The sequence below is a fragment of the Sorex araneus genome, chromosome 2, assembly GCF_027595985.1.
Source record: "Sorex araneus isolate mSorAra2 chromosome 2, mSorAra2.pri, whole genome shotgun sequence".
Taxonomy (NCBI): Eukaryota; Metazoa; Chordata; class Mammalia; order Eulipotyphla; family Soricidae; genus Sorex; species Sorex araneus.
The window spans coordinates 225,828,227-225,844,126 of NC_073303.1; the positions used below are offsets into that span (position 1 = coordinate 225,828,227).

The 15,900-nt window shown below is 46.2% G+C and overlaps 1 protein-coding gene across 5 annotated transcripts in view; it reads right to left on the minus strand.

Annotated features, from left to right (window-relative positions):
- SCN8A (sodium voltage-gated channel alpha subunit 8) overlaps window positions 1–15,900 on the minus strand; it is a 224,623-nt gene that overhangs the window by 148,837 nt on the left and 59,886 nt on the right. For all 5 annotated transcript variants that reach the window (XM_055125619.1, XM_055125622.1, XM_055125620.1 and 2 more), the window contains exon 2: window positions 10,791–11,118. In XM_055125619.1, coding sequence (XP_054981594.1) covers window positions 10,791–11,066 — 276 coding nt within the window. In that variant the 5' untranslated portion in view covers window positions 11,067–11,118. The remainder of the gene's footprint in view (window positions 1–10,790; window positions 11,119–15,900) is intronic.

Consider the following 15,900-nt stretch of genomic DNA (forward strand, 5'->3'; position numbering starts at 1 on the left):
TACTATTTTTTTTCAAGTAACTTCAACTTCTGGAAAGTACCATCTTTAAGATGCAAGTAAAGAGTTAAGACCTGAATAACTAATAGAAGGCCTTCACAGAAAGTTATCTTTTGGAGGTGGGGAGGGGCCATACCCAGCAGTGTCCAGTGCTTAACTCCTGGCTCTGTCTATAGGGATCACTCCTGGCGATACTCATGCACAAATGCAGTGCCTTCTGTCCAGTCGAAAAGGCTTCTTTTAGCTTGACACAGAGAATTCAATACACAATCTTTTCATGCCACAGACTCACAGCCTCATCATGTAAAGTGTGCACGGACGGCTGAGCAGTTTATAGTTGCAAGTGAATTCTAGTCCTAGTCCTTTTCCTGACACCCATCCACAGAAAACGTCGCCTTTCTGAAGCTTAGCTGTGACTGCCTACCGTGCCACCACCCCCGAATCCCCAGCAGTTCTCTACCATTTACCAAGTAACACCCCGTCTCTGAGACTAACACTGTAAGTCCTCCATGATTTGGCTCCAATTCTCATGTCCTGGGCTCAGCCTACAGTGCTCCACCGTCATTTCCTCACATTTCCGTCACTTGATCCTCAGCTTTTTCTTTCTTACACTGCCCTATGCCCTTGTCTCTGGGGCTTCGTACACACTGTTCGTTCTAGAGTGTTTCCACCCATCCCTCTTTCCTAACACCCAAGGCCTGGAGCCAAGACGGGCTCCTCGGCACAAAGTGGATCCCTGAGCTCAAGCCCCAGAGCTAGTCAAGGGCCCTCTGCTCTGCGGAGTCTCTGTGCCACGACAAACTGTGAGAGCATCTCAACCCCGTGTCTGACCCTGCACAACCAAGTGTGTGGAACCTCTAGTAAAGGCCACAATAGCAGAGGGAAAGAACAAACTAAGAGAAATCTAGACCCTTAAGATGGGCTGAGGATTTAGCTCAAAAAGACAGAGCACATAGTGGACTGTCTGGATCCTTGACACCACACATGGTCCCCCGAGCACTGCTGGGAGTGATTCCCTGAGCACAGTGTCAGGAGAAGCGCTGAGCATCACCAGATATGGCCCCCAAATCCAACTTCCCTCAAAAAGAATTCCCAAGGCATAATCCAAAGATTATTCTTCCTATGAAGTAAAAATCCTTTCTCCCTTGGCCCTGTCCCCATAAAAAATAATACCACCACAGCAAATTCCCAAATTAAAGCTACTTAAGGGTAGAGAATAAACTTTTCGATCTTTGTTTCCCCTAAGAGAATAGTGATTCACAAATAGGAAGTATTAAAAAAAAAACAACCCTTGGGGCTGCAGCAATAGCACAGCGGGTAGAGTGTTTGTCTTGCACGCGGCCAACCAGGGTTCGATTCCCAGCATCCCGTGTGGTCCCCTGAGCATCACCAGGAGTAATTCCTGAGCACAGAGCCAGGAGTAACCCCTGTGCATCGCCGGATGTGACCCAAAAAGCAAAAAGCAAAAATAAATAAATAAACCCTTAAAAATAAATAAATTTTTTAAAAGTATTGGTTAAATGGGCTGGAGTGATAGATAGTACAGCGGTTGGGCGTTCGCCTTTCACGCGGCCGAACCGAGTTCGATTCCTCTGCCCCTCTCGGAGAGCCCGGCAAGCTACCCAGAGTATCTTGCCCGCATGGCAGAGCCTGGCAAGCTACCCATGTGTATTGGATATGCCAAAAACAGTAACAATAAGTCTCTCAATGAAAGATGTTACTGGTGCCTGCTCGAACAAATCGATGAGCAACGGGATGACAGTGACAGTGATTGGTTAAATGGTGCTGAGCAAACTAGATAGCATGTACAAGAGAATGAAACTGGATCACTATGTCCTACCACATACAAAAGTTAAATGAAAATGAATTAAAGACTTGAATGTTAGATTCGAAACAAAAAAAATACGTTGAAGAAACACAGGTACAACATCACAACCCTAGTTTTAGAGATATCTTCGGGGATTTGACCTGATGACAGTAAGTGCAACAAACGCAAACATAAACAAATGAAAGTACCAAATTTAACAGCTTCTACACAGTGAAACATATGAGGATAACAGTGAAAAGACATCTTACAGAGCTGAGAAAATATTCATGTACATCATTTGCTAAGTGTGTGTATCTAATATCCTGGGTATCTAATATCCAGGACATATAAGGAACTTATAGAACTCAACAACAACAACAACAACAACACATCAAAACACACAAAGGAGAGCTGAACAGACACATCATCAAAGAAGACACAAAGATAGCCACCAAGTTTATGGGGAAAAAAACCAACAAAAACAACTCAGTATTATTTATGATAAGGAAATGCAAGTCAAAATGAGATGCAAATCCCCCTCAGTGGGAACGGCCTGCAACAGAAAGATGTCAGGGATGTGGCTCAATGGTAGAGCAACTGTGAAGTCCTGCGTTCAACTCCTGGTACTTCGAGATCCCCAGTGTTACTGAGTAAGGGTCTGTCTCCCTACCTGGCAGAGCTCACTGTGTCCCCACCCCCAGCAAACAACAAAAACAAATCTACCGTATAATCCAGTAATTGTACTCCTAGGCATCTCTCCAAAGAACACAGAAACATGAACTCAGAAAGATACATGCACAGCTCCCAGTGCTCATCCCAGCACTAGTCACAATAGGCAAGATATAAAAACGCCCACGGGTGCAAAGGCAAATAAGTGAAGACGTGGTTTATAGACATAGCAGAACACCAGTGAGCTGTTAAGAAAAGCTGAAACTTGCCCTTTGTAACAAGGATGGAACCAGAGAGGGGGTCAGGCTAAGTGAAGTAAGTCAGTGGAGACAGACAAACACAGGGTGACCGCATACACTTACAGTACATAAATAAATAAAAACAAACCCTGCAATTCTGCAGAACTGAGGTTACCAGAGAGAGGGCAGGGGGATTAAAAAAAGGAGGAGGGCCAATGTAAGAGGGTGGAGGGATACTGGTATTCTGACAGTGGGGGCAGAAACATTTTAGAGAAGTGAAAAACTGTACTCCTGAAACATAGAATCTTGTATGCAATGTTCTTTCTTTAAAAAGAATTCCTTAAAAAGATAGATTGGAGGGGCTGGAGCGATAGCACAGCGAGTAGGGCGTTTGCCTTGCACGCGGCCGACCCAGGTTCGATCCCCAGCATCCCATATGGTCCCCTGAGCACCGTCAGGAGTAATTCCTGAGTGCAGAGCCAGAAGTAACCCCTGTGCAGAGCCAGGTGTGACCCAAAAAGCAAAAAAAAAAAAAAAAAGATTGGAGAGGTGGTACAGGGAGTCAGGTGTTCCGCCTTGCACAGTCTGATCCTTGGTGTCATATCTAGTCCCCCTCAAGAGTCCCAGGTGTCAGGGGTCACTCCTGAGCACGGAGCTAGGAGTAATCACTGGATACTAGGTAGAGCTGACCTCACCCTCCCCAAAACTGGCGAAAAGAGGGAAGGGGCAACTGTGAAGCTCAGTGGTAGAGCACTTGCCTTGCATGTGTGAGGTCCAGGACTTAATCCCAGTACCACACAAATTAAACAATAAGAGCATTTTTTGAATAAATGGGTCAAATTTTATATGAAGCTACCCAAACTGGCACACATTCTATGCCTGCTTCCCATTTGCTTTGCAGCTGGTTAATACAAAGAGCATAACACAGCTCACAGTCAAGAGAGCAACAAGATGCTTAAACACCCTCTAGACACTATCCCAGTAAATAAAAAGAGATTCTACCATGAGGCAGAGGTTGCATGTTTTTCTAAAATCCCTTACTAAGCTAAGTTTATACAAGGAGTTATAAGATTGGTGACAACAGGGGCTGGAGAGATAAAACAGGGGTTAAAGTGCTTGCCTTGATGCAGCTGATACAGGTTTGAGCCTGGCACCACTTATGGTCTGAGCACTGCCAGGAGTGACTCCTGAGCACAGAGCCAGGAGTAGCCCGTGAGCATGCCAGGTGTGGCCCCAAGTTGACCAATTCCCTCAAAAAACTGGTGAGGGGCCGGGGCCAATACCAGCTCGCGCTCCGCCGAGATTCGACCCGGGTGGCCATGCTTTTGCACGGCCTCTTTGCTGCTGAACGACCAAGATCCAGAGCCAGCTACATTACTTCTGGTCCCAGCGAGTGCTTGCAGCCATGTCTCCAGACTGTGAACTAAGCTTTTGCTCCATGCTGCCCCAGGAAGGGAAATGATGCAATTTCCAACTTAAATCTCCCTGGATGTTAAATTACTAAAATATAGAAATCCTAAACTTTATATCTCTTCATTCTCATCAGTGGAAAACTAATTATCAAATGTTTCCTTGTCAATAGGGCCGTATTTTGGGGGGATAAACTCCAATAAGAATAGTGAGTTCTGTGTTGAAATATGGAATGTAATCAAGGTAAAGAGAAGAAGAAGTTAAATTGATCAGTTATGCAGGTGGGGGTAGGGGGGTTGGAGGTATACTGGGGATTTTTTTCTTGGTGGTGGAATATGGGCACTGGTGAAAGGACGGGTGTTTGAGCATTGTATAACTGAGACATAAGCCTGAGAACTTTGTAACTTTCCACATGGTGATTCAATAAAATAAACTAAAAAAAAAAGAAAAAGAAAAAACACTGGTGATACGGCTGGAGTGATAGCACAGCGGGTAGGGCGTTTGCCTTGCACGCAGCTGGCCCAGGTTCGATTCCCAGCATCCCATATGGTCCCCTGAGCACCACCAGAAGTGATTCCTGAGTTCAGAGCCAGGAGGAACCCCTGTGCATCGCCAGGTGTGACCCAAAAAGCAAAAAAAAAAAAAAAGCCCACCGGTGACAATAACAGTTATCCTATATGCTGCAAAAATATGTATGTAAAATATCAGTAAGCTTATTTCTTGATTCATTTCCTTAGTCTCTAAAGTAAACTAATTCTTGGGAAAACAAAAGCCACATATTAATAAACAGTCTCTTTCCCTCTATAGAGTTCAATTCATTCTGGATGATTTTTTTTCATTGGGGGAAAACCTATAATGTCATCTTTCCTATTCAAACCAAAAGGTTTTTGTTTTTTTAAAAAACCTTTTATCATCAGATAATCCAACAAATATTAATTGAGCACTTCCTACATATGGGGCAGGCAGTTTCCAGGAAATATGAGAAAAAAATAACAAATGTACTATATTCCAGGTTTTACTACATTCTATAGCGGAAAATGTTCAGGGTTGGAGCTAGAGGCTGCTTTGTTTTATTTGGGGTAGTCAAAGGGATCTTGACAACAACCCTGTAAAATAGTTGAAACTAACTATTGGCATGATTTTCATTTTCTACAATGTGGAAACTGAGACCTGAATAGTTAAATGGCATACTCCAAATTAGCTAGAAATAAATGTGGTTAGAAACAGAGATAAGACTTCCCAACTCGAGGCTGGAGCGATAGCACAGCGGGTAGGGCGTTTGCCTTGCACACAGCCGACTCAAGTTCGATTCCCAGCATCCCATATGGTCCCCCGAGCACTGCCAGGAGTAATTCCTGAGTGCAGAGCCAGGAGTAACCCCTGAGCATCGCTGGGTGTGACCCAAAAAGCGGAAAAAAAAAGACTTCTCAACTCAGAGTCTATTGGGAACCATGACTTGGGAACATTTAATTAAAAAAAAACTCCTTCCCTCTAGATGGTTCTATGTGGAGGGTGGAAAGGACTCCCAAACACCACTAATACTGCACCATGACAATGATCTACTTCCTACTGGCTCACAAGGATATGCTTCATTTGCTTTGGCAAATAAAATAATGGAAACAGAGGCCAGAAAGATAGCATAGCAGGTACTATCTTGCCTTGCATGTGCCAACCCGGTTTGATCCTCACCCCAGCATTGATGTGGTCCCTGAGCACCACCAGGAGTGCAGAGCCAGAAGTAACCCCCAGGCATCTCCAGGTGTGGCTCCCCCAAAGCAAAAACAAATACTTTAAAATAAAATAAAATAATGAAAATATCGCTTTATTTTCTTATGTTGTTGAGAAGGGGTGTTTTTTTTTTTAACAACAAAACAAAGTTTTCAAACATGTAGCTTTTATTTAGAACAGAAAACAGCACTTGAACTTACGTGTAATAGGCAGGCAACGCAGTACCTCATTAGCAATACTTCAAATCACGCCCAATAAGCCTAAACTTCCCTTTAACAGCCTGTCTCAACTCTGCACACTTGTTGAAAGTGTGTGAAAACAGATTCAGCAACAGTTTTCTGACAGTGAGAGAAGAGAGAGAGAGAGAGAGAGAGAGGAGAGAGAGAGAGAGAGAGAGAGAGAGAGAGAGAGAGAGAGAGAGAGTTTTGTGTGTGTGTGTGTTCTTAGAGTTCTTCATTTGAGCAAGCATTTTAAGTGAGGTATGGAGAAAATTGTAAAAAAATTGAGTAGGGCTAGAGAGAGCACAGTGCTTGCCTGGCACGGGGCCGGCCCAGACTCATCCCCAGACCCCGTATAGTCCCCGAGCACCGCCAGGAGTGATTCCTGAGTGCAGAGCCAGGAGCAAACCCTGAGCATCTCCAGGTGTGGCACCAAAATGGGAAAAAAAATTAAAAGGGCACAGGTTGCCCTGTCGATAACTTAATCTATGTTAAGCTTCAGGCCTACTGTAGGAATCAGTTCCGTGTAGGAGAAACAAGTTGAGACTCTTAAGTACAGGCCTCAGGGTCGGACTTGAGGAGCAGATACGGCTTCAGGGGCGAGGCTAAAGGTCAGAGGACACCGTCTGTGGAGGGGCCCGAGATTAGAAGGCGAGTACCAGGGAATAGACACAGTTCCCACAGCTAGAACAGGTGACAGGCATAAGCATGAATGTACTTATGAAAACATAAAAACTATTTTGCACATAACTGTCAGAAAAGAAATTTAACTCCAGAACAGTTAAGTGATTTGGGCAAAGGTAAAATTTAAATGAAGGTTTTGTAACTCTCCGGAGTATTTTTCATGATCCCACCCTGCTGGTAGGCTAGAACAACGGGGGTGGGCTGGGGGGCAGGAGATCATCTTCCTCTAAAAAGCATATGAAGAGCCCAAGTGAACAACCTCCAGTTCTCAAAGAGAACCAGTTCTATTTTAGAAAAATCATTAAGGCAGTCTTTGAGAAACAAATAGTAGGGAATGTCCTCTTCAAGTCATTTCTCCTCTCAGGATTTTTTCATTTGTAGGTTAAATCCCAGTGTGCTTCCTTGTAGGGGAGACCTTGCTAATTTGGTCTCGAGAAAGGCCTACTTAAAACTATTAATAATGCCAATGAAAATCTGCAAGAAAACTCTGTAGCACTGCACTGTAGCACTGTCGTCCCGCTGTTCATCAATTTGCTCAAGCGGGCACCAGTAACGTCTCCATTGTGAGACTTGTTACTGGTTTTGGCATATCGAATCGCCACAGGTAGCTTGCCAGGCTCTGCCATGTGGGTGGGATACACTCGGTAGCTTGCCAGGCTCTCTGAGAGGGGCGGAGGAATCGAACCCGGGTCAGCCACGTGCAAGGCAAATGCCCTACCTGCAGTGCCATCACTCCAGTCTGAGAGAGAAAACTCTAAGCATATTATTTTTAATCAAGTGAAAATCACTTAAAACTACAATGAACACTTTTGCAATGCATCTATGTTGTGGATGTTAAGTTTGTTCAATGACTAAGCTATGCCTTCACAAGCTTTTCTACATTTGTAGCTCATACTTTTAAGTTGTCTTTCCACAAACCATTGCCCTTGTGGTGAGGTCAAAAGCCTTTCTATCATAAAAAAATCACCTGAGCATGAAAATTTAGTCCACTCACGTTAGCAATAAAGATCAGGGTCAGAAATACAACTCCTTTGGGCCCCTCCCGAGCCAGGACACTGATGGGGCTACCTCAGCCTTTTCTACCTGTCGATGAGCACCTGTCCTGAAAACTGACCCCAGGCTGGGCATGTAGGCCGGCAGTTACACACCCAACACAGACCCCTCCTCACCCAGCCAAGGTCAGGTTAAAAACTTGGATTTCAGAAGACGGAAGAGAAAACGGGCAAATCTGTAACAATCTGTTGAGAAATACTTGATCCCAGAATTTGATATTTAAACTTAGAAATTCTGCCCAACTTCTCAGGTTTCTTTGCTTGCATATATATATATATATATATAAATATATATACGTACATATACATATGTGCATGTACATACATATATATATATACATATAAAAGGGAAATAAGAAAGAAAAGAAAAACAGAAGTTTCCAACCTCCTCATATCTGTGGGCTGGCATTAGTCTGTGGCCCAGTGGCTAAAGACCATGGAACAAGGAAAAAGCATGCGAGGAAAATTGGGCTTGGACAATAAATAGCTTTACATTTTTATTGATCTACTTATTTTTCATATTAAGTCAGGGCTAAGAAAAGGAAATTTAGGGCAGGCAAGATAGCTCAATAGGCCAATGCAGGAGAATGCAGGAGAACCTGGTTGTTTCCTGGCCCCAGATGGTCCTTGACCACTGCCAGGAGCAACCCTAAGGACTAAGGTAGGAGTACAGCTGGTCCACGGGTGAGGATCCGAAGTCTAAATTTGGGGTGGGAGGGCATTAGTTTACAGGCATAGGGACACTAGTGAACGGTCATAGACACATTGGTAATGGGTGGGGTGCGGAAATTTTTTGCACCAATACTTTAAACAATAACACCAACAACCTAAGTCTTACTAATAGATATAATACTTTGATCACACACACAAATATAAAAAGAATAGAAAGGAAGCAGCTAAGTCACTTAAAATACACTTCAAAGGGCTTTACTTACCTATGCACTATGTACTTACCAGAAAGTATTTTCTGTTAAGCTCTATCAACTAGCCTACCTTATTTAAATATGCACAAGTTAAAATTCATGACTTGTGTTTCTTTTTACCTCCACTATGAACCTGGTTATAATGGGAGGAAACACTCTCTAACCCGCACCCCTCCTCACCCAGCCAAGTTCAGGTTAAAAACCTGGATTTCAGAAGACGGAAGAGAAAATGGGCAAATCCGTAACAATCTGTTGAGAAATACTTGATCCCAGAACTTGATATTTAAACTTAGAAATTCTGCCCAATTTCTCAGGTTTGTTTGCGTATATATATATATATATATATATATATATATATATATATATATATATATATAGATATATGCAAGCACAGCGGTTGGGCTTTCACCTTTCACACGGCCGACCCGTGTTCGATTCCTCTGCCCCTCTCGGAGAGCCCGGCAAGCTACTGAGAGTATGGAGCCCGCATGGCAGACCCTGGCAAGCTACCCGTGGCATATTCGATATGCCAAAAACAGTAACAATAAGTCTCTCAATGAGAGACGTTACTGATGCCTGTTCGAACAAAATATATATACACATACATACACATGTATACGTATATATAGCACTGTTGTCCCGCTGTTCATCGATTTGCTCGAGCAGGCACCAGTAATGTCTCCATCGTGAGACTTGTTGTTACTGTTTTTGGTGTATCGAATACGCCATGGGTAGCTTGCCAGGCTCTGCCATGTGGGTGAGATACTCTCGGTAGCTTGCCGGGCTCTCTGAGAGGGGCGGAGGAATCGAACCTGGGCCGTCTGTGTGCAAGGCAAACGTCCTACCTGCTGTGCTATCGCTCCAGTCCCCTGATTTCTATTTTTAGATGAGAAAATATAGACCCAGAAAGGCAAAATGACTTGCTTACGGGAGATGACTATACAATAAAAATATAAATGATAAAGTGTGGTAAAAAATGGTAGTGAACATTTCTTATTCCCAGTATATTGTTATTTATGAGTAATTTTTGGCCACTGGCCCACAGGTAAGCCATTCTGCAAAAGAGCTAGTACTGCTGAATTGATAGTGTTTCAATCCCCGTCTTTCCTAATTCTTTTTGGATTCTGGGTCACACCAAGCAGGAACCATTCCTGGTGGGAGTGGGGGGTGGGGGGGACAGAGGGCGCCGGGGTCTGCCATGTGCAAGGCCCTACCTGCTGTACTATCACTCAGGCCCCAAAGTTTTCTTTTCTTTTTCCCTTTTTGGCCTTTTTGGGCCACTCTGGGTGGTGCTCAAGGTTTACTCCTGGCTCTGCTCTCAGGAATCACTTCTGTGCTCAGGGGATATATGGGGTGCTGGAGATTGAATCCGGGCTGGTCACATACAAGGCAAATGCCCTGCCCTCTTTACTATTACTCCAACCCCTGTGAGATCCTTGATCCCAAAAGCTGTGTCCCTATAGGGGAACAGGAGCAGAGGATTAATTGGTTATCTCAATTACGTTAATAGTAGGCTCGCTTGAATTTCTAATATAATGTCACCTTCATTTTTTTTTTTTTTTTACAGGAGTCACACCAGTGGTATGTGGGGTAGCTGGGGCACTCTTGGCAGGATTTGGGAGATTTCCTGGCAGTACGGAAGCCTGAATTTATATGTGATCTACCACTGGAGTCACATCCCTGGCCTCATATTTTTATTTTTAAAGACAGGGCATGTGAGAGAGGGAATGTGTCTGTAAGAGCAAGAGTCTACGGGACTGTACCCTCTTCTGCAATGCCATCTTTCCTGGCGTCTAACCGTTTCATCTCACCCATAGGGTCCCTCTCTGATCGGGCTGAGAGCCAAATCGGAAGTCCTATGAATGGAGTTGGGAAGCTGTCAAGACCCACGAGGCCCCTTCACGGCAATTCAAGAGAAAAGGAATCCCCCAAAAACCAGAACCGAAACAGCTTTAACTACTTATCCAAACTCTGGCAAAGAGACAACAGCTCTTTCGCCCCATCTCCTCTACGGCTCTGGGGAATGGGGCTGTCTGACGCCGCCTCGTCCGCCTCCAACTCACTTTCTGCGTCAAATAGTACGGGTCAAAGTCCTCCAAGGGCACCGCGACCAGGCCTTGTGGGATGTCCCCGTAGATGAAAGGCAAGCTCTTCCCCGCCTCCAAGTCACTGTTCGGCTTCGGCTTGCTGTCCTCATCGTCTTCCCGATGGCTGCCATCGGCCTTCGGGGGCTTCTTGATCTTGCTCTCAGCAATGCGCCTCTCGATGTTTGCCAGTGACTCGGGGGTGAAGGGCTTGAAACTGTCAGGGCCTGGCGGTGCGAGCAGCCGCGCTGCCATCTTCTCATCCTGCAGCAGCTGCGTTAGTTATGCTGCGGCCAGGACAGGTCAGCTTTGGAGGAAAGAGGAACACGGTGTTAATCAATCACTGCCCGGAAAGAGGCCGGGCCAGACCATCTCCCTCTCCACCCAGTCGCATCCTTTATGACACAGTTTCCCCCACAGTGCGGTTCCTTTTCCTGTCAGAGGATCTGTGAGGAGAACGGGCTCAGTGACTGATGCTCCTGACCAAAGGACCCTCGGGGAGAGCACGAGGTGGCAGTCTCCTTTGTCACTTACTTACCTGGCTGGGCTCACTGCTGGTGAACACACACACACACACACACACACACACACACACACACACACATCTCATGGCCTCAGAGAACCTCACTCTACGCGGAGAAGTATGTAACATTGCCCAGGACCCTATGTTAACTTTGGAATCAGTAAACTCAAGTGAGCTGCCTTTTCTGGAAACTTCCTCCCCAAAGAAATAGTCTTCCTTCAAGGACAACACAAGGGAAAATTGCCACTCTTTAAATTTTAGAGAGACAAAACTCTTCCAAACTCTGGAGGCACAAAACATACATAAAACAACTTCCATCTGCTGTGCTTTCCACTTCAAACCCATTTCCAGTCACACCGTGTTGCAAGAACCCCTCCGACAGAAAAGACCCGAAGTGTTATCTCTGACGGCCAAACTCCTTCCAGGTCACAGCAAAGTGCTCTCCTCTCTACAGAGGGCAGACTGTGCAAACACACCTCCCCCTCAGCGGCAGAGCAACACAGAAGGGGGTCCGAGGGCGCCTGCTCTGAGGCAGCAGGGAGGCCCGAGGGCTGCCCGGAGAGGGGCTCAGCCCAGGAACCGACAAAGCAGTGGACACAGATTGCCGAGCCAGAGTCCCTCCTCAGAGGAAAAACCAAAGCCATGCCGCAGTGGAGCCGGTGTTCAGAAGCAGGGGAAGCCCCCTCCCCCCCAACAGCCCTGGGTTGTTTACAGACACCCCTGGGAAAGGCGGGATCTCTACCGTGAAGGGTAAGCCGGTCGGGGCCGAGTGTCAGTACAAGCGGGTAGGGTGTGTGCCTTGCACCCCACCACCCCGAGTGTCAGCACAAGCGGGTAGGGCGTGTGCCTTGCACCCCACCACCCCGAGTGTCAGTACAAGCGGGTAGGGTGTGTGCCTTGCACGCCACCAACCTGGGTCCGATCCCCGGGACCCCAAAGGTCTCCTGAGCCTGTCAGGAGTGATACCTGAGTGGAGAGCCAGGAGTAAGCCCTGAGCATCACTTGGTGTGGCCCAAACCACTTCCTCCCCCGTCCCCAGAAAACAGCAGGTCCGGGCACTGCCACGTCAGGACCCCAGCAGGTGCCTTGACATGACAGGGCTTTGCCGCCAGCTGGCCACACTGTGCTGCATTGCTCTACTTCCTGTTTCCAGCTCCGCCCAGGTAATCTGAGAGTGTAAGACTGAAGATGAGCTTCCCTCCTTAGCCAGTCCTCAGGGTCCACTTCAAGGCAAGTATCCATAAACCTGAGCTCCTCTAGAGAACGGCGGTAAAGTTAACACTAATTTGGGAGAGAAATCCCTGGGGCTCCTGTCACAAACATGCGGCGGAGACCCCCAGACCCTGCTTCCCCAGGGAGGGCGAGGGGCTGCAGCTGCACGGTCTGTATGTGGCTTGTGATGCTCTGATTCTTACGTGGGGGGACCAGAGAGGCCTGCACCCGTGTGCCCGCCCTGAGCCTCGGGCTCCACGCTGTGCCAGAGATGCTGTTCCACAAAGAATGGGGCAAAGCCTTTTCATACACGAAATCTAAAGCTTCAGAGCTGCGAGGGAATTTATACATCCAGTCTACTTCGTCTCACATAGGGGGCCTGAGCAACTTGCCAAAAATCACGGTATCAGAATAAAAATCACAAGCAAAGAGCCTGGACTCCCCAGCTCATACCTAACGAGTTATCAACGGCCTCATTGTTTTATCCGCCCCTAACTCGCACTCCAGCCCCAAAGAAGATCTGGTTCATGAAGAAAATCAGAGGCAAATGTCAATGGCTGTTCTGATGGAGGGCCACTCACAGGGCTTCCCCCGCCCGGAAACCCTCTCCCTTCACGTCGTCCTTCCCGTTTGCCTCCTAACTGTCTCCAGCAAATCTGCGCTCTTCTGTGAGCCTGTCCAGCAAGCCTGGCCTTTGCCCTTTCCCTCCTTGTGAACATCACTGCTTTACCACGGTCTCAGGGAACGCCTTACACACTTCCTGCATTTCAGAACTCAAGTTACTCCCAGAGCAACATCTGGGGCATTGTGGGAAAACTCGTTTCTTCATTTAACAGATGAGAAAACAGGTACAGAGAACTGACGTGGCTAGTTACAGACCTAGAAAATAATATGGTCAGTATTCAAAACACTTTTTTACACTTCTGAATAAAGAGAAACTATAGCTATACATACATATATATATTCATTTTATATATTCATATTCGCACGGAAGAGCCTGGCATGCTCCCTGTGGTGTATTCGATATGCCAAATACAGTAACAATAACAGGCCTCATTTCCCTGACCCTGAAAAGAGCCTCCAATTGTTGGGAAAAACGAGTAAGAAGAGGCTGCTAAAATCTCATGGCTGGGATGAACGGAGATGTTACTGGTGCCCATTCGAGTAAATCGAGGAACAACGGGATGACAGTGATACAGTGATATTTATATTCAAATATTTAAAAAATATATTCATTGAACAGAATACTGGGGCTAGAGCGATAGTACGGCAGGTAGGGCATTTGCCTTGCACGCGGCTGACACGGGTTCAATTCCCAGCATCCCATATGGTCCCCTAAGTGCATGAGCCAGGAGTAACCCCTGTGCATCGCCGGGTGTGACCAAAAAGAAAAAAAAAACCCAAAACTACCGGAATACTACTTAGCTATATGGAAAGATGAAATCATTCTATTCTTCTGCTAAGTGGATGGGCCTGGAGAGAATCATGCCGAGTGAAGTTGGCCAGAAAGGCGAGCTCTCGTATGCTCATGTAAAGAAACATAGTCGGGTGGTAACAAATGCGCAAAGGCATCAGAAACGGAGAACTGGTCTTCAGTAGGGGCTCTAGTGGGGGCGGGACAGTGGGACAATGTGGAGAGAAGCAGATACTCTGGTGTTGGAATGATTTCTGAAAGAAATCATGGTGCCTAAAATAAAACAGTTTAAAAATTAAAAAATAAATCAAAGCATTCAAGCTCCACTTGTCTGGAAAGGGACTCAGTGCCGAGCTGAGCCGTGCGGGAGGGCCTGACCAGTGCTCAGCTTCGTATCATTTTCACTGAGTACAGCACTACTGAAGCCACTGAGAGTCTTGAGTATCTGGGACTCCTTGGTTCTCACAGCCACATTCATTCTCGACCCCAGGTCACCTTTAATACCTGCTCGGGGACAAAGATCCGCACAAGAGGAGTTCAGTGAAGATGCTGACAAGTCCTTGTGAGCTGGTGGCTCTGGGCAGAGAAAGCCACCCACGGCTAAATATGTGACACTCCGTCCGAGTCCAGCCCCCGCTTCTCTTGTCTTCTGCAAAATGATGTCGTTCTTTCTCAAAAAAACTAGAAACTGAACTTCCATGGAACCCAGCAATATCACTCCTGGCAATATACACTAGTGGCCCAAACACACAATGCAGAAAAGCCATTTGCACTCCTATGTTCACTGGCTATTCACAATAGTCAGAATCTGGAAACAACAAGTGCCTAAGAACAGATGAGTGGATAAAGAAACTATGGTACATCTACACAATGGAACACTATGCAGCCGTTAGGCAAAATGAAGCCAGGAACTTTGCTTATGCATGGATGAACATGGAGAGCAGTCAGAGGGAGGGGGCAGACAGAATGAATGGTTGCACTCATTTGCAGGATACATATTTTAAAATGGCATGTGAATAATACCCAAAGACAGTAGTAATAAGGGCCAGAAGGACTGGTCCATGGTAGGAAGCTTGCCACGCAGGGGGAGGTGACGTACAGTTAGGACAGAGAAGGGGCCTCTGTGACAATGATAGTTGGAAATGATCACTCTGGACACAAACTGAGTGCTGAAAGGAGGTAAAGTGATATGCATCATGCCCTTTAAGAAACAGTATTGCAAACTACAGTGCCTAAAAGGATAATGAGAGAGAGCGAGAGACAGAGACAAAGAGAGAGACAGAGACAGAGAGAGCGACACAAACAGACAGAGACAGAGATGGAGACAGAGACAGAGACACAGAGACAGAGAGAGAGAAAAAATGTTTGCCACAGAAGCAGGCTTGGAGAGGGGGTTCGAGAGGAAAATGGGACAATCGTGCAGGAACTGTGCGCTGGTGAAGGGCTGGGTATTGGAATACTGTATGAGTGAAACCCAATCACGAACTCTGTAACTATGATTCAAAGACAATGTCCCTCAATTACCCCTGCTTCTGCTTAGTCCACACATGTCCTCCCTATTTCTTTTGTTTGCTCTTTTGGGAGGCCATATCCAGTGGTGCTCAGGGTTTACTCTTGGCTCTGTGCTCAGGCATCACTCCTGGTTGGGATCGGGGAACCGTCTGTGGTGCAGGACTAAACCTGGCTTGGTGGTGTGCAACGCAAGTGCCCTCCCCGCTGTATCCCTCCAGCCCCACTCCTTCCCTCTTTCTGTACCTTCCCCTTCACACGTTCAGCCCTCCTTCAAGAATCAGGTGAAATGGTCCAAGGTTCCATCCGCATCTGTAACCTCTTCCTCCACCCCTTTTTCCTTCTCTAAGAACTGGCCTGCAATCTCTGCCATACTTTATTATTTATTTTTTTTGAGGATCTCATGTACTCAAAATAATTTGTACGTGGGT